Source organism: Talpa occidentalis, unplaced genomic scaffold (assembly GCF_014898055.3).
Source record: "Talpa occidentalis isolate TD23 unplaced genomic scaffold, MPIMG_talOcc4v2.1 talOcc4.3, whole genome shotgun sequence".
Lineage (NCBI taxonomy): Eukaryota > Metazoa > Chordata > Mammalia > Eulipotyphla > Talpidae > Talpa > Talpa occidentalis.
In genome coordinates, this window is record NW_023603184.1 from 27428018 (window position 1) to 27447712 (window position 19695).

General features: G+C 47.1%; 1 protein-coding gene across 1 annotated transcript in view; it reads right to left on the reverse strand.

The window, feature by feature from the left end:
- The window catches only part of GALNT18 (polypeptide N-acetylgalactosaminyltransferase 18), a 332754-nt gene that overhangs the window by 5852 nt on the left and 307207 nt on the right, over window positions 1-19695 (reverse strand). Inside the window, exon 10 of the mRNA XM_054699371.1 lies at window positions 5497-5661. Within this exon, the coding sequence (XP_054555346.1) occupies window positions 5497-5661 (165 nt within the window). The remainder of the gene's footprint in view (window positions 1-5496; window positions 5662-19695) is intronic.

Sequence of the window (19695 nt, forward strand, 5' to 3'; positions counted from 1 at the left end):
GAAGCACTACCACCTAGCAGTGATGTTTGCAGGAATTCGAGATTTTCCAAGAAGGGTCCTTTGATTATTACATTGAGCTACCCTTGAAATGGCATTTTTTTTTTCTCCAGTGTGCATCCATGTATACAGGGAGTCATGGAATGTAAGGTTTAGTTCATCTTTGGGTCTCTCGCATACCTAGACCTAGCTCAAGCCCTGGCATACAGGAAGTCTTTGGTTAATATTTGTGAATATTTAAAAAAGTACTTTTATTTGATCAAGAGCAACACTGGGTATTCCTCCTCTGACTCAAACTGGCAATGTGGAAAGTGTAAGACACAGTCTGGACCTTGGTTGTTGAAAGAGAGGGGCATGGAGTGAAATAATGAATGCACCGTCAAATGAAGTGTGATAAAGATGATCCTCACACAAGGAGTTCAGCTCATTTTCAATCCATGGTGCTTTTTAGTAAGGCAGGCATGGTGGGCCTTTTAGGTAGCAAGCGCCCTCTCTTGGGGCTAACTTCAGCTTAGAATTATAGAATTTCAGGGTGGGCAAGTACTTAAAAATCAACCAGTCCAACTCTGTAGAGTCTTTGATGACCTGCCGAGTGGTCCTCAGAGCCTAATTCTTCCCTGAACCATCAACCTTGTGCCTGGACAATCTAACTATGAAAGAACTACTCTAAATTGTCCTTAGTCACCCCTGCTGGTCTGGTCTCCCTCAGCACTAGCCAGGACAAGCCTGCTCTTCTTTGCACTGGACAGTCCTTCAGATATTAGGGCATTCCTGAGATCTTTCTGGTCCATTCCTTTAACAAATCATTCAAATAGATAGCCTTGAAGGAAGCTGGACACATATCGTACAACAGTCTTCCTAGCTCAAGATCCCATCAACAACTCCAGCGTTTGTAGAACCATTCAAAGTAATAATGGCAGGGGTAGTGGGTGGGTGGTCAATCTATCACTTTGTTTGATAGGTCTCCTGCCACAAAGTCCTTCTCTGATATTGTCTTCCCTCTCCTTTTTTGGTCCAGGAGCCACTGACCAAAGGCCTCTTTTATTAACATCACATCACCGAATTCCAGCATCCTTCCAATTTCAGTATGGAGGGTACTCTGGGAATATAAAAGCCCTAAATTTAATGCAGATGAATTTATAATCCCAGTAGGTAGTCAGGTTAGGAAATCCTTTAATCCTGGAGGAGTCACAAATTAGAAAAACCATCAAAGGCAACAACTACCACTTCAAATGTTAATGAAATTTCATTATGTGCTGATGTAGGAAATGTTGGCTGTTTAGAGTTGTGGAGGAACAACTGACATCTCTGATTTCCCATCACCTGGACTTCACATCCAGAACCTGGAGGTGGTCCTGATAACCCTCTCCACATCCCTCCTCCCATCCACAACTATCTCCATTTCATTCATCTCTACTCTCACTTCACTGCTGAAGTGTCTTCAAAGTCCTTCTCAACAGCCCCTGGCCCCATACCGCTGTGGCATCCCCGTCTCTCTGCCCCATCTTTATAGGGATGATGGAACATCCCCCTAAATTGCTTCCTTGTCTCCAGCCTCTTCCCTTCTAATCCACCCTGCACTCTATTGCCAGAAAGAATCAGACCCCACTGTGGTAATCCACAGCTTAAGAACATCCCCTACCTTTTCCCTCTGTACCAAAGGTGAAGTCCCAGGCTTTCAACCATCAACATTAACTTCTGCGACAGGACTCTTAAGTCTCATCTTGCTCATTCTATGGGGACATCTAAATTCCATGCTGGATTCCCGTTCAAGAGTGTTCCACCTTTTCATGCATTTGCCCATCCTCAACATAGGATGTTCTTCTGCCTGTCTGGGAGCTGTTCTACACCTTTCAAAATCCAGATCAAATAAGCCTTGCATTGTGAAGTCATCCCTGAGTCCTGAAGACAGAGCCCATCACCCTGAGCTCCCAGAACCCCATACTCCCTCATTTCTGTTGTGTTTTTATGTGCCCATGAGCTCCTCAGGGCAGAGGCCATGTCTGATTCATATCTGCATCCCTCTGGCCCAACCCCTCATTCAATAAATGTTTGATGAATGACTGAAGGAAAGACTGTTCATCATTGAAAAATTGCTCATCAGAGCCCTGTACATCAATGTTGCCAAGGATGTTTTCATCAAATGTGGTTTCTCAGTGTCAGTACCTAACCATGTCCTGATTCAGCCTGAAGCAGTGGAAATTCAGAAGAGATTGCAGGGGTTAGAGGAAAGGTATTTTGTTTGTTAACAGGAAAATCAGGGTATGAGATGGAACACCAAGATATGCAAATGCCTATCTTCCTTTGTAGCAGAAACTGGGAGAACTGTACTAGATTATTTTGAAATTAATTCAGACTGAGTGACTGTGGAGTTTAAATGCAGCCCTCAGGAGAGTAAATAATGCAGAATGTGAAACCGAAAAGGAGATATGAAATGCCCCAGTAAAAGCTTCTTTCAGTACAACTTCTGCACCAGAGCATTGTAGCTGATAGGATCCCCATGTAATTTGCAAAGATGAAAAACTGTTGTAAGAAAATTAGCCAAAGCACATAACTTTTATCATTTAGGAGGCTCCCAGCTTCCTTTGGCCCCATCAACAGTAGCTCCTAACCAAGGGGAGTTGCAGACGGATTTTAGGTTGCTTGATAAATATTGATCATTTTGCGGTAAGCAAAAATTTTACATGTGTTAATTTTTAAATATCAAGTGAGAGTGGCTGCTCTGGATCTGCAAATTAGAGATTTAGAAATGTTATTTCCAAACAGTTTCCCCATGGTGGCAGGATGTGACTGCTAAAGTATTCTGGGGGGTTAATCACACATATGCATGGGTTTCTGAAAATTGCCCGGTCCCCCGGTTTTCACAGGTCAACACGTCCTGCTCTATTAGTTATTGGTCCCATCAAGCAGAAATCATGTGGGTTTGCCTGACCAAGGCCAAACACTAAGATGAGGGAAGGAAGTAGGTAGATTTCATGGTGTCTTTGTCTGGGGGACTTTCACTCTAGGGGAATGTTCTTTTCTCTGAACCAATCAAGGATGGACAGATGAGATAAGGGCCAACCAGGGTACTAAGCCTTCTATATCTGCATAGGGAATGGAACAGTTAGTCCAGTTCAAGGCTTCAGAGCACATGTGGGAAAGCTATCTGTGAGCTCTGTGGCCTGGAAAGGGGCTAGGTGTGCAGGGTGTGCAACAGGGATGTCAAAGCAGCCTGGGTTGGATTCAGCTAGTTTGTCTGAACTCCAGTTCCACTACTTTTGGACCATGAGATCTTGGTCCTAGTGATTAAGGCCAGGTGACTTAATCTCATCATCTTTGAGGCGGGTTACTCTAGTTATTAATATCAAATTGCATGAGGATGTATACAGAGAGGCCAAGACTCCACAGACAGATGGAGCTCTGCTTCCCTGGTGATTCATCCCCCTGAGAGGGGCATGGCCTCTGAAGGGGCCAGGGAGCCTACTTCAGCTCAAGATAGCCTGGCTGGGCCATGACCTCCAGGGACTATTCTAATGAAGGGCAGGGTCCTTCCCCTCCTCTTTATGCCAGTGAGTTGAAGCATCATGCTCAGCCATTTGAGTGCACCCAGTCATGCCTGTCAACTTTTTGATCCAAGCTATGCACTTGGGTTAGTCTCAGATCCTGCCTTGAAAGGAGATCCTGGTGGCCAGGTAGAGTCCCAAGGGCCCCAGAGACATGCAGAGAGAGAGGAAGTGGCTAAACTTCCCAACTGTATTTCAGTCTCCCTGTTAACTTTTCTCCCTGCATCTCTCACCTTTCTAGAATCTCCTGCTCTCATTTAGCGCCACCATAGGGGGCTTTCAAAAGCATAGACCTAAACACATCAGTCTCCCCACTGCACATTTTCTCCCCTACTGGACAAAATCCCAGCCCTTGTGGCCTCAATGACCTGACCTAGCCAGGCTCACATTGGATACATCCCACCACGCACTCCAGAAGAGCCATATATGACTGCCTACTTTCCGAATGTGGATTTGATGCCCTGTGGCTTTTTCTCTTCCCTCCCCTGGAATGCCCTTCATGCCTTCTACATGGAGCAAACTCAAGGTCCAAGTTCAGTGCTACCTCTTCTGAAAGCCCCAGCTCTGCCTCAACCCACCACCATCATCTTCCTGCATGTGTCATTCACAGTCTCCAGGAACAAGCTGAACTCAGGGGCCTAGAAGACCTCGCTGAAGGGAGCAGAGACTGACCTGATATGACTCCTGCACAGACTCTCCAGATAGAGCGGTCTCCGTCACCCTAACAAAGTCGGCCTTGCTCACCTCCATGGGGACATTTCTATGTCTGTTTCTTTCAGTTGCCTCCAGCCTGCAGGGCAAGTTTGTACCTAGTCCAAGCTGGGAAACATCAGCCACTTTCCCGCTAAGGCCACATCTAGTCTTTCTCCCTGACCACACACCTCCAGGACTCCCTTTGCCTTGAAGTGTAAAGGATAGAAGAGAGGAAATGTAGTCCCGAGAGAGAGGAAGGCGTGTCCTTATTCTCAGACTTCAAGCCTGACCCTGACCTTCCAGGGAGTCACTTCAAATACACTCCAATGATTAGAAGTGAAAAAGAGAATTTTAAACAGTTCATGAATAATAGCCAACAGGAGCACCTTGGACATATTACTTAACATCTCTGTGCCTCAGTTTCCTCACCTGTAAAGTCAGGATATGATCTATCACATATGGTTATTGAGAGACTAGAGAGAGTTAAGATTCGCCAGGTGCCTAGAAGATACGCATGTGGAGGTAGCTCTTCTTCTGGGACAGAACTTTACAGTTTGCAAAACAATGGAGCTGGAGCATCGAGGGCACAGGTTCTCTGCAAACCTGCAAGCTGTCTTGATCCTTGGGCAACATTTTATAAGTAGGCCAATGAAGAGCAATTGGAAGTCACCTGGGACCCCAGAAATGATGGGGACTTAATAAAGGAATGTTTCTGGTAACTAGTGTGCTAACTGCCTTCAGAAATGGTCCCAGAACACTGTTCTGCAAGGAAATCTCTTTCCCTAGTATGACTCCACACTGGAAGAAAGGCAGAGGGAGTCACAGGGCAGAGACAAGGCAACACTGTCCATCCCTGAGTGACTGGAGTTTTCATCTCACGAAAAGGGAAGAAGAAATATGAGGGTTCAAAGTCAGAGAGACCCGAGTCCAAATCCCAGAGCTGCTCCTATGGGCTGGTGACTCCCTTCCCTCCCCTCCGCAGCCTATTTCCTTATGACCAAAAATTAAATAAAATGATAATAAAACAAAAGCAACAGCAATAATAACAACCTCTCTCAGAGCCAACTTCAGGAGTCAGTGAGCTAACATATGTGAAACCTCTGGCACATAGCAGGTGCTCGGTAAATCCCAAGCACTGGCCTGGTAGTCCTGGTAGCCCAGCCTCCCTATTGCACAGTGTCCCCCCTCCTGCCTTCCTTCCCACCCTCCCTGACCCTTGGGCCTCCCTGGCTGCTCTTCCTGGGGACCCTGGGGTTCTCACCTGAGAGAACTGCCAGTGAAGCTTCATTCTCTTGGCTTTGGCGTAACTGCACTCGATGAGCCGTGGCCGACTGTTGACATCCACCAGGCACCGGTTGTCATCGTCATCGACCGTGGGGCTCAGGATGCCCACGTGGATCTGCTGACTGCTTGTGTAGTACACGTTCTGGGATGGAGGAAGAGTGAAGGTAAATGTCAAAGTCCAGGCAGGTAGAGAGGACCAGCGGGGTTCCTCCCCCAGCAGTTGGTGAAGAGATCACAGTCCAGTGACCTTCAAAATAGTTTCTGTTGTCACAGACAGGAAGAAACCCATTTACACGATCCAGTAGGTATCTGGTGCACACACAAAACTGAAATAGAATTTTTAAGAAATTAAATAGCCTTACTAAGTGCAATGTGCTGACATTTTCTATTTTCTTCTTTCATTGAAAAGCATTGGCCATAGTTATCTAAATTGATTTCACCACCTACAATTTAAAAACACTTATTCAATCTACTTTTTCTAGACTTGCTGACTTCCTCTCTCCATAAATATTTTGTGCAAGATACTGTGCTTGGTGGTAGATACAAAGACCTGGCCCATGTCTTGAAGGGAGACAAGGTCTTGTGGGATGAGTGACAGGTAATGATATTTCCATGCATACTGAAACTGGGTGGAGTAGGAGTTGGCAAACTTTTCCTTAAAGGGCCAGGAGGCATATATTTTTGGCTTTGCAGATGTGTTGGGAGGTCCCCAAGATCATCCTCAGGTTGAATGATTCACTAGGACTCAGTATAAGTCTCGGCATATAGCTGCATTCGTGGCAATGGCTTATTACAGCAAAAAGATACAAATGAAGTCACCAAAGGGAAACAAGTGAGCACCTGGGGAAACCAGGTGCAAGCTGCAAAGGCCTCTCCCAGTAGCCACACAGGACTCCCCCAGGGAGGGACTGAGACAACACTTGCAAAGTGCTATCTATCAGGAAAGCATGTTAAGAGACTCAGTGCCTGGGGTTTTCACTACAGATTGCTCAGGGAGACAGTCTCTGCCTGGCATACACCAAAATTCCAGACTTCCAGAAGGAAAGCAGGATTTAGCAAAAATCAAATATCTTGTACAGTCTCAGTACAATGAGTCATTATTATCAGTTGGTGGAAACCCTCCAAGTTTCCAGACATCTGTCAAGGGGCCAGCCTTTAAAGGCACGCAGTAAGAACATTGTAAGAACCCCAGCATAGAGGACCATGGAATCTTGATGGGCTTCTGCTGCAGTAGCAAAAACTCAGCCATAGGGGATGGTAGAGTTCCCTGGGCATAGAAACATGGAGCTGTCACCACTCTAGGTCCAAAGGGATGAGCTGAGACAGTGGATATTAGAACCTTTAAGACAAAAATTAAAGAGGGTTGATTTGAGAGAACTTGTGGAGGAAGGGGTTTGGGGGAAGTGGTGAATTAATACCCCAATTTCACCCACTTTCTCATGCAGTTCTGCTGGATCAGCCCATTGGCAGAGCACAACTGCAAGTCAGAGAGCATGGGGCCCACTGAAACATTATATAAAGTCAGCCTTGCAGAGTGGAAGGAAAATGGTGAGTGATCCAGAGAGATAAATGGAAGACACTTACTACAGCAAGGATCTGGTCTCTAAGGTCAACTTACAAGTTATCAGGTTTGGTGAATCCATTAAACATCAAAATTACTAAGGTGACTGATTCTTCCCAATACAGAAGGGAAGGATCATAGCGATCAAGGTTCTGACCAGGAGCAGAATATAGACCGCTTCCATGTGGTCATGTGGCCAGAACTCATGCAAGGAGAGCCTCTCCACACCTAGACTGGGGAGGAGGTGGGCTTCTCATCAGATCCTGAGCCTGTCTACTGTGTGGTCTTGGTTTCCAGTTCACCAATGTAAGCTGATTGCTTGCTCTGCCTTCCACTCTTTGGAGCTGAGGGAGAACTTGATGACTGGTAGTATGTAGGAAATGAACGAGATGTAGTTAGATATCTTTCCATCTATCCAATCAGTAAGCAATCTTTAAGTTGGTTCTGAGGATACAAAGATGAGAAAGTCATGGTCCCTGGGTCTTGGAGGATCCAACAGCTAAGTTGGGGAAACTAACATACCAGGAAGCCACACTAACAGGATTCCTTCACCCTTTACTTCCTCAACTTGTCCACTTGGCCTCTTGCTACTTTGAAAAGAGACATGAAAACTAACCATTTTCAGAAAGTCTCCCTGAATATGCAAAAGCACAGGCTGCCACCTGGGCTTCCTTCCAAAAATGCACATTTTTATGCCCTTGGGTTGAATGCTCCAGGATCTCTCAGGACAGAGCGTAGCTCTTGCATTTTGTATGCTGAGACCCAGATTTCCTGAGGCTCAGGAGTATAGGATGCACAACAAAGACAGCCAGCAACCCAGCAACTATCTTTCTTTCTTCTATCCCCATCAGCGTAGCCTGGCCCTCCTCTCCGGGCAGGTCCCTCAGGCCCAGCCTAGGTAATAGCCAAAATCAGTTCTACCCACTTAACTGCTCTGAAGTGCCTTGGGGAGAGGCTCTGAGAGATATGTGTGCACTTGCTGTCCGGGATGGCTGTCATCAGAGCTGTTTATTGCTCCACAGTCTAGGAAAACCGTAATAGGGACGGACAGTTGTTTTTCATTTAAAAAGCAAATAACAAAGTACATCTTGAATGATGTAACCACAATGCTGGCAGATCACAGAGACTGGGCAAAGCAGACTCTCCAGTCATCCCCTGGACACCCCAGAAGCCCAGGCAATAGTGTACTGAATCAATAAACGGCCTGAATACAAAAGAGGGGAAACAATTTTGTACAAGATACTATACTTTTGGTGCCTGCACAGTTATGCTTGCTGAGCAATGGGGGAATGAGAAATCTTGGAGGTTTAAGCCAGAAATAACTTAGAACTGTGGTTCTTAACAGGGGGCAATCTTGCCAAACATTGAGTAAAAAATCAGGGGTGTCTGGAAATATTTGGAGATACTTTTGGTTGTTATGATGGGTCTGCTACAAGCATCTAGTAGACTGAGGTCAGAGATGTTACTCAGCATCCTACAATGTACAGGACAGTCTGCAATATAGGACAGTCCCCCGCAGCAAAGAATGATCCAGCTCCAAGTATCAATAATGCTGGAGTTGAACACCCCTGCCTTAGATGGCTAATAATAAAAGCCGAAATATTTTAGTTCAATAGGAAGTGATTTATATGCTTTGTCCCTCTGAAGCCTAATTAATAATAACTCTATGAAGGGGGGTACTATTGTTCCCAGCTTGCAGATGAGGAAACTGAGGCACAGAGAAACTAAGTAACTTGTCCAAAGTCACAAGGTTGGTAAACGGTGTCTGAGAGGTAAACAGAGGCAGTTTTACTCTAGACCCACACTTGGGATGTCTCACCTCACTGACTGGCCTCCCTCTGGTCACTCCAGGTGAGGGGGAGAGGTAAAGATCAGGAGGCTGGCTTCCAGTTATCCACTGTGATCCCTTCTCCCTGGGGGGGGCCTGGACTAAAGGAGTAGCGGGGGGCTGGGGGGGGATTTAGAGAAAGGCCCATAATATAAGAGCACAAAGTGCTAAGACAGCAAAATCCCTCCCACGCCTCATGACAGAGGCTGAGGGTAAGCCGTTATACTGTCTGCGGGATGTTTTACAAACCGCCGGGGCACAGAAACCATATCCCAGACCACTCAGCTCCTCCTCCGCTGCAAATGATTGATTCGGCTCATTCTCCGCTCAGCCCCATACAGCTCAGCAGGGCAACAAACCTGATTTCAGGCTTTTCATTCTCATGCTTTCAAGAGAAAGAAAAATCACGGGTAAGGTAAAAGAACAAACACATTCGTATCTCAGGTCTCACACGAGTGGCCCTTTCCTCTCTCTCACACGAGAGGCGGGAGTAATGACGAGTAGGCAAACTGGACCAGGATGCCCACTGTGCTCCCGGTGTACTCGCCTCAGGGTCACAGAGCCAAGGCCAGACAAAGGCCCTCAGGACTGGAGGTTCCCTCTGCCCCATCACCTCATCTCCAGAACAAGCAAGGCTCCCCGACCCCCACCCCGCAGGGTGCAGGTGGGCCTCTGCCAGCCGTCCTCAGCAATCCTCAGCAGCATATCTTCCTGTCTCTCAGAGGCTGCGGAGGCGGTGGGCCCTGCACGGCATGTGCCCTCACATGTGTAAACGCAACTCACCAACAGAAGCTGCCCTCGGGGAGAAACCCCTCAGGAAGGGAGTGGGAGGAAAACAAACATGTTCTTGAATACCTGCATGCCATTCTATTCCCTGGCCACCTTCCAGTTTTGTTTTGTTTTTTTTTTTTTAAATGTAAAGCATTTTTATTTCTCTTCCTGTCTCCGTTTTTTTTTTTTTAATCTTAAATTTTATTTTTATATTCCCCCATACAATTGCAAACGCCCCATTCTGACCCCAATCCTTCCCCTCCCGCCCCCCACCCCCCAAAAAGTGTCTCTGGTTCATAGTTTTTTGTTGATTTTGATTTTCACTTTCTTATATTCATTTTCCTGGTCCCTTATTTAAGTTTTCTAGATTCCTGCTATGAGTGAGACCATCCGGTATTTTTCTTTTTCTTTTTGGCTTATTTCGCTGAGCATGATCCCTTCCAGCGCCATCCATGTTGCTGCAAATTGCATGTGTTTATCTTTTTTGAATGCTGAGTAATATTCCATGGTGTATATGTACCACATCTTCTTGATCCAGTCATCTACTTTTGGGCATTTGGGTTGTTTCCAAAGCTTAGCTATTGTAAACAGTGCTGCTATAAACATAGGGGTGCAGGTGCTCTTTGGAATTGATGTTTCTGTGTCCTTTGGGTAAATACCTAGGAGTGGAATTGCTGGATCATATGGAAGCTCTATGTTTAGTAGGTCCAGAAATCTCCACACAGCTCTCCATAGTGGTTGGACCAGTTTGCACTCCCACCAACAGTGCAGAAGAGTTCCTTTTTCTCCACATCCTCGCCAACATTTGTTGTTGCTAGTTTTTTTAATATGTGCCATTCTCACTGGTGTGAGATGGTATCTCATGGTAGTTTTGATTTGCATTTCCCTGATTGCAAGTGATGTTGAACATTTTTTCATATGTCTGTTGGCCATTTGCATTTCCTCTTCAGAGAAGTTTCTTTTTAGCTCTTCTGCCCATTTTTTGACTGGATTACCACCTTCCAGTTTTAAGGATACGGAAACTGATGCTAAGAAGGTTTTAAAAACCTTGTACCTTCACAGGGTACACAGGCAGAAAGTGGCTCTTTCTCGTCCCTGCACAGCAGGAGGCTGAGTTCTTAGCAGTTCAGAACCTTCATCTCACTCCCAGTCAAGCAGCCCAAGCAGCCGTCCAGTCCTAGGTCTAGGGCCTCCCCTCAGGCTGGGCTGAACCTCTCACCCCCTCCCAAAACTCCCAAACCAGCTCAACAATCTTTCATCTAACATTTTGTTCAAGCACAAGTTAGCAGAGTATTTACTAAAAGCTGGACAATCTCTGCTTTAGAACACGAGGCCTTATCCAGAAGGACGGCATTCAGGTTTAGTAAACCCTCACTAGGTTATTCCTATCAACAGGAATCTGTAAAGATTTGGGTGAGTAGCTTTAGCCTCCGGTTTCCAACCTTCGTCAGGTCCTCTGCTTCCTTGCTTACATATTTTCATTCAGTTCCCTCTTCTACCTAGACTTTGATACCTACATCACAATACCCTGACCTCCATGGAAACTCTGGCGCCCTCCCCAAGACCAGTGGAAGCTGAATGGCAAGAATCATGGATGGGCAAGGAATTAGGAATGTGGAGCCAAATGGGGCTGGTTGAATTACTTAATGATGCAAACATTTTCAAGACTCAACGGAAGTACAGGTTCTCTTCCAGACAGTGGGCATGTGGCTCTTGGGCCGCTTTATTTCTGCCATTAAGTCATGTTTCCTTGGCAACACTGAGTGGGTGCCCTTGAAAAATGAGGTGTTTTAGAGATATTCTCATCGAATGTCTGGCATGGGGCCCAGTGTCGCTGGTGGCTGGAGAGTGGTAAGGGGAGTGGAAGGGATAAGCCACAGCGGGACACTTTTATAAGAGGCTTGAAAGCCTTCCACAGGGAGGAAAATCAGCCTGTTTGCAGGGTGCTTTCATGGGAAAAACGACCCAAAGTGAACCAGGATCCTTGTGGTCATTTTTTGGATACTTGGCAGATACTTGCGTTCCATAGGGCTGTTATAGTCCAATAAACAATCAAAGCCCAGCTCTCTGTGGGGGCCAGGGGACACACCAAGAGAGTGATACAGCACAGGAGTCAAAAATCATACACAGTGGGGTGATTACAATGCGGTGATTACATATTGTCAAAATGGGGAAGTATTGGCAAAGATCATTAAAAGGAAGGCCAAGCTATAATATGGACATTGCAATAGGGGGGCTTCCTGGAGGAGGGGGTACACGCTGGACCTTGGAAGAGGAGAAAGATTTGTAAGCAAATGAAATGGGGAGGACAGGAGAAGAGAGCATATTTCTAAATGCAATCAAGCTAAGGCCATGCTCTTGGCTGCACTTCAGAATCACCTAGAATCATTTTAGAATCACTTAAAAGCCATGAATCACCATCTTAGGGGGTGGGGCTAGTCACAAAGATTTCTTCCAGGTGGTGCCAGTGGGAGCCAAGGGTGAAAGCTAGCTGTATGAAGGAGAATTGGGTTAGCTTAGGGGAGAGACAGCACCCTTGACCTCTTGGATTCAAAGCGTCCCCATCATGGAGGGAGCTGGGCCCTGATCTGCAGGCGCATTGCTTAAGAGGTTAGTTAGCACCACTGTTTAGGACAACCATTCTCAAAATGTGGACCCAGCACTATCTGGGAAGTTGTTTGAAATGCACATTTGGTATCCAACCCTAAACCTCCTGAATCCGAAACTGAGGGTAGGGCCCAGGAGCCTGTGTTTTACAAGCTCCTCAGGTATGTCCGGTGCATGTGAACACTTGAGAACCACCAGTTTAGGAGAAAGATGAAGAATGTGGGATTCCAAGTCAGAGAGACTGGGTCTCCACTCAGCATCTCTGAGCCTCCCTCCCTTGCTGGAAAGCCACTCCAACTCTTGGTTTCCTGAGCTGTGCGATGCAGCGATGAGGACCGAAATACTTGAAATATTGATAGCTGCAAATAGGACCACCGAACCCCAAGGCAGCAATAAGGCAGGCGGGAATAGGTGTTTTCGTAAAAGGGCAAGAAAAGACCCTGCAGGAAGGGGACTGCCAGTCCTGCTGACCTACCTTGACCCTCCTCATCTCTGTGACCCCTATCTGAGCCGGACAGGCCAGCTGGCTTCTGGGAAGGATTCACAGAAACAGCGGCAGAGTACAGATGTGGTCGATAGGAAGAAGGGAGCAGAGCTTGACTTTAGTCATTTCAATTTACAGTGGTGACCATGACACACATAATGTGTGGGAACAGGACTCTGCCCTCGCTACCAAAGAATGAGCTGCTGGCCCCTGGGCAGACAGGGTGAGCTGATTTAAAGGCATGGTTCCTGGTCATTAACCCCTCGACACACAGGTGAGTTATCATGCTGAGGGCCATGGGACCCGGTGCTAAATCAGGAACGAAGAAGAGTAATCTCCAAAGTGATCTCATGCTCACTAACCCCAGAACCAGGTACACAGAGAGAGAGAGAGAGTGAAAGCTTTTAAAACATCTCTCTGTGGTAACTGAGAAGGAGAAGGAGCATTACAATAGGGAAAGTGAGGTCCCTAACTCAGACCTCCTCCTTGTGAACCCATTTCCCTGGTGGAGGAAGACAGGAGAGGCTAAGCACATGATTCCTCCAGATCTGGCAAAGAGGTTTGTATCTGGCACTAAACCCAGTCAGTAGCCAATGCAGTTAATCTAGTCGGCACTCCTGGGTGGCCATTAGGGTGCTGGGCCTGAGCTCTAGGCATTGGGGAAGAGGGAGGAGTAGGGCATGCCCCTCCTTGGAGGCACTCTCAGTCTACTGGGGGACAGCATGCTGAAGGGTGTAGGGATATCCTATGGCCAGAGCTGGTGGTGAGGGTGGGGAGACAAGGCTAGAAAAGTAGCTTGGGAGCTGGAGAGTTTGGATAGCTTCGGGTTAAAGCACTTATTAGAACATCTGAGGGGTTCTCAGAGTCTTCTGAGTCACTTCTGGAACGTGAGCTTAGTTAGAGGTGATTCGGGCTGCTTCTGCAGGCCCTTCTGGAAGAGTTCAGTTGTGGGCCGGCAGGTGGCAGGAAGAAAAGGAGTCACCTTTGAATATACGGCTGAACAGGAAAGGCTAATTATGCCTGATTTCCACCTCCCACCACGCACCAAGTGGAGCAGCAGCTGCTCAGCACAGCCGCAGAGCTCAGCAAGTTCGACTTGAACCCACAGCTGTCAGAGTGTTTCCGTTTCATTCCTGGCCTTGTGTCCACGACACCGGGCAGTCCTCTCTCTGCTAACCTAAGGGGTGGTTTGCAGCATAGCCAGCCTGAGCAGCACCCTCACTCCCCCAACCTTGCTTCATCTTCTGATAACAAGGCAGTGGACTTGTGTTGTAGATGGAGAGCTCGCCTTTGTTATCATCAGCTGCTTTTTTTTTTAAAAGATTTATTTATTTATGCATATAAGAACTGGGGTGTAGGCCAGAGGTTGCAGGGTAGGGGGTGAGAGGATTCACCAGAGACAGAGTGGGGAGCAGAACAGGCAGATCTACAGAAATACACTGCTGAGCAGGTAGGTGAGACAGGAGAGGTCTGCCTCACCATGTGTGTTACTTCCCTGGCCTGCCGGGAATCAAACTCCTGCTGCAGTGGCTGGCGATAGCTTGATAGCGCTGTGTCTTTAACCCCTGCCCCACCAGGGAGGCTCTGATCAGCTGCTTTCTGTTGTTTTTTTTTTTTAAAGATTTTATTTATTTATTTATACATGCACTGGGTACAGTCAGAAGTGCGGGAGGGTGAGAGAATTCACCAGAGCCAGAGTGGAGAGCAGAACAGGCAGATCTACAGAAATACACTGCTGAGCAGGTAGGTGAGACAGGAGAGGTCTGCCTCACCATGTGTGTTACTTCCCTGGCCTGCCGGGAATCAAACTCCTGCTGCAGTGGCTGGCGATAGCTTGATAGCGCTGTGTCTTTAACCCCTGCCCCACCAGGGAGGCTCTGATCAGCTGCTTTCTGTTGTTTTTTTTTTTTTAAAGATTTTATTTATTTATTTATACATGCACTGGGTACAGTCAGAAGTGCGGGAGGGTGAGAGAATTCACCAGAGCCAGAGTGGAGAGCAGAACAGGCAGACTAACGAAGTACACTGCTGAGGGGAGCAGCGGGTGGCAGGAGAGGTCTGCGCGCCATGTGGGACCCTTGCCTGGCAGCTGGGAATCGAACTGGCACGGTAGAGGCCACGGGCAGCTTTGCAACACAGCGCTCAACCGCTGCGCCACCGGGGAGGCCCTCATCAGCTGCTTTTGATGAGGTGCTGCAGAGGGAAATAAAGTCAGAAAGACTCGAACCTGTAGTATGACCAAGTTGGTCATTGTAAAGACTCTTGTATTTTGAGATCATTTGTTACTGGAACATAATGAAATCGGAACTGACGGACAAAACCATTTTTCTATGCTCCCCCACCAAATAATCACTCAGATAGAGAATGACGAAAAGGGATGCCTGCTCTTAAGGAAAAGCACAGAGAATTGGAAAATACTTGCCAAGGCAAGTTGGTTTAGTCGGGGAGGAGGCGAGAACTGATTCAAGAAAGACCAACTCTGGATCCAAACTGTGTCTTTCAGTGCCCACTCCCGCTCTCATTCATGAGCTGTGTGACTATAGACAACGTACTTGGCCATTCATTCTCTCAATTCCCTTAGTGGTTAAAGCAGGAGGCAATGGCAGTACCTGCTGCTAAGGCTACTGGGAAACCGTATGGGGCTAGTGCCTGTGGTATTCGCCTGTAGTAACGCGCTGGTGACACTGGTGTCTCCTCATTCTGCTCCAAGTTCCCAGAGGGCAGGGATCGTGCTTGTCTTGCTCGCTATTGTACCTCTATTATCCAACTCACTCCTTGACATCTAATATATACTTAACATGTTAGCAGATGAAGTAAATGTGTTAGTAAACTCTTCCAGGAACACTGAACTCCAGCTTAGAAATCCACTTGTGCTCCCTCCTGGTACCGATTTCATGTTCCTGACTCCTCTAAGCTTTTCTGTGCCCAGGTGCGCACCAGTATCTTGGAGAATACTTTCCTATAGCCCCAAGGATTAGTAACCTAATGAACAAAATTCTCAGTATTTGCCCCCAAAACAAAGTCTGTGCCAGGATTCATGCTTACCTGGGCCCCATGAGAAATGAGGGTGCCCAGTCCCTTGCTGGCCTGTCACAGCAATCCATTCTCCTGCACCTCCCCAGGGAGGGAGGATGTGGTCTCTCTGTGCGCACGCGCACGTGGACTTGTTTAACAGGGATCTTAACATACGGTCACTGGGGATATGGGCTCAGCAGCAATCTCAGTGATCAGGGGCATGGAGAAAAGAGCCTGGTAATAAAACCTGCAGGTTAAGATCCAGCAGGGAGAAGTTAACCCAGAAAAATGGACTTCATGTGGATAAAATACTGTTGCCTGGTTTTAATTTGCAAATATAAATTTCTCTATTTCACCTTCTCTAAATCTCTCATATCTCTCTCTCTTTCTTTCTCTCTCTCTCCCATACCCTCCACCCCCTCTTTTCCTTAGAAAGAGTGTAACCTACTTTTCTGGGGAAAAAAGGTCCAGCTTCTGTCCATACTGGATATTATAGAACTCAGAAAGCAATGATACACAGATCGCACTATGGCAGAGAAAGTGTTAGAAAAGTAACACCATCCTTTCGGAGGATTCCTTTTCTTGCCATAGCACACGACCAGCATGCAATAAATACTTATGAATGAATGAGTGAATGGGTGAAATAATATGAAGTGGATATGACATAATAGGGTATTGTGATAAATTACACAAATTGTCACTGATTTCTCTCATCCTTGCATGCAAACCACTTTGCAATGTGACTTTGTAGTCCTTCCTCTCAAAGGTGGTGTCTGTTTCTCTAGGCTTGACCATGTGCCACACTTTGGTCAATGACATTACTATGTGACACAAGCAGAGACCTCATGCATTCGCCCTGGCGCTTTCTTATTGCTCTTAGAAACCTTGTCAGCACCATCAGGTGAAGCAGCCTGGGCTAGACTGCCTGATGATGAAACCCACAGTTCCCCAATTTGCCTCACTCCAGCTGACAGTCAGCCAATCTCCAGGACAGACTCCACTAGCGGAGCATTTGGCCACAGATGCCTGAGTGAGCCCAGCTGAGCAGAGAAGAAAGGCAGAGCCCAGCCAAGCCCAAATTGCTGAGCCTCAGAACCTGGCGAAATAAATGGATGTGTTTTAAACCATTACATTTTGGGTTAGGCTGCTATGTAGCAAAATGGTCCTGGAATAGTAGTAGCTCATGTCACAGGTGTGTTTGCCAAGTACATGGCACAGAGTATAAGTGTTCAGCAAACCGCTCTTCCTTTCTTTTGCTCCTGATTGAAGAAAATAAAACAATTGTAATATTTCCCATTTAATGAGCCCTTTTTATATTTAGTTCTAACAATAACCCTGGAATAGTAGGGATAATATCATCCTGGTTTTTAGATAAATGAATGAATAGCAAATGGCAGACCTGGGAGCTGAAATCAGGATATCCAGGTCCCCAGCCCAACTTTCAACCACTAGTGATACCCTGCTTCTTACTGGTGATACCCTTACTAGTGATACCCTGCTTCTTAAAGAGAGAAGGTGGGTTAGGTTTCACCCCTTTCCACCTGCGGCCCTGAAGCACTTGCTCTTCCTGGTCTGCTTTTGCTCACATACATCCTACTCTTACTCTTCCAGGAAGTCTTCCCTGATCCGTCCAGGTCACCATGGTGCAGCTCCCTTTACTTCTGGGTAACTGGGACTCTCATCCCTTTTTCTGGCAGTGCAGAGGCTCCATAAAGCCCTGTTGATCCTAAATCACACTGCATTCATCACACTGAATGCAGTGTGATGCAATGGGAAGGAATTTTTGTTGCCATCAGGACAGAGGGAGCTTTGAAAATGGTTACTTTGTCTCCAGCACAAAAGCTTGGGACCAAGAGTGACTGCAATAGCCCAAGAACAAGAAGATGTGGTTTCCTAATCTGATTCTGCCATTGCTTCCCTCCCAGTTCCCTTAGGCCTCAAGTGTGTTCAGATTTAACTGTTGTTATCTTTCGAGGGTTTGCTCATCCTCTCTCCCAATATGTTCTGTGTTTATTTTCCCTGTTGATCTTCCCCTGTTTACCTCCCTCCTCAGCCTTCTCTGGAGTTTTCCGAAACCACTTATTAAGCTCCCAATATTGTTCTAAGGACAGTCCTTTCTAACCAAAAGTGATTTCTGTCCTTAACAAAATGGCTCTTTCTGGAGGATACCGGTACTCTCGTGTGCTTTAAATCTGCTGACTCTGCGGGCAAAGACGTGAGGTGGAGCTGACACTCGCTCTCCCTGCAGGGCCTGCGACACTTCAGCTCCTCTACCAGGTGGGAAAACATGGCCTTCAGCATCGCACTCCTGTAAGCCAACCACCCTCTGTACAATTGGATCCACCACCCAAGTGCTTCCCAGGCAGTTGGCCACACTCATCAAGCCTCTGGCATCAGCTCTGCGACTTCCTCTACTGGGCAAGACTTCAAGGTTTTGTCCATGAGTGACCCAACCTGCACTGGCCTCAATTCCAGGAAGGGCTGATTCTGCTTCCCTTTAGCCACCCACCCCCAGACCTTGGCTCTTAGTGGCCAGACTGCTACATCCCTGGTATCTTATCCTTCATTACCCCACTCTCCTCCAGCTGCCAGTTGAACTTGATTATTCCCTCTATTACTTCCAAATACCTGATCACCAATCTCTTTGGGATTTTGGAATAATCACCCTTTTTTCCTTTCCTCCCATACTTTCAGCTCTCTCCTGGTCTCTCCACATCCCTAAAAAGGCTACATCCAAATTCTTTCAATGACCCCTGTAGGGTAAAGAAAATCAGGCTTTTCTGCCCTTCCGCCATCAGGATAGATGATGGATCCTTGTCCTGAATGCATGCCTGATGGCGGGCACCTGGAGTAGGGTGTGGGCATAGGTAGATGGGATTCAGCTGAGCTGGGACTGTGTTTTTGGGGGCGGCGTCACGGGGACACGTGCAGCAGCAGCGGCAGCTGAAGGAGAAGCCGAAGCAGAAGCAGAGAACGCCGGAGAGCCCAGATAGAGTGAAGATTTGCTGGGGGCTGGGAGGACTGCCAGCCTCCCAGCCCCCCAGCACATACCCGCTGAACCCCAATAAAAACCTGTAAAACCACTGAGGACTCTGACTCCTCCTTTGCCCGGTCTGCATGGGATCAGAAAACCTGCCCTGTGCCCGTTCCTGGCCCTTACAACCCCCTTGCCAGCATCTTTGATGCCTTGTAAACTCCTCTACAGCCTCATTTACATTCTACACCCTGTTGCCTGAATGCTGGGTACTACCCAAGAAAAATCAGACATGGGCAAATTCGAACCATAATAAACTCACTGTCTGCAACTTCAACACCATCCAGTATTGCCTCTCTGGGTCCTGTTTAGTGTCTGAGCCACTTCTCCCCAGCAGGGTTTATAAGTCTCTACACTTGTGCATGGCCAGATACCCTAAGCTTCATTTGCAAGATATCCTGCAAACCTGTGCCTCTTGAACCTCCCTCTACCCTAGCCTCAGGCCTCCTAGAAAGAAATGCCTCTCCTGTGGTCCAGGGTCCCGTGGAGGGAGGCTCTCTGGCTGGCATGTCCTCCAGCCTTTCCATGACAATCATGGATATCCTGGGGGAGAAGAGGCTCTGGTGGCATTAATTGTCCTCATTTTCCAAGGGTAGGTGCCAGGGCAAATCTTGCCACCCCAAAACCCCCCAGAGATGCTGAGAATATGAGTACTGGCTCAGTCCATTTTGTGATGATCACTTAAAATGCTTTATTTTTTCCACAAACTTAACCATTCCTTTATCCAGCACATGTTTGTTAAGCACCTCCAATGCCCCAGGCAAATACGATTGAGTGGCTTCTGAGAAGTTCAGGTTAATCTGAAGATGCTAAAGATACTGCAGAGCCATAAATGTGTTCTCTAGCCCAGTTCTACAAGAATTAAGAGCAGCAAGT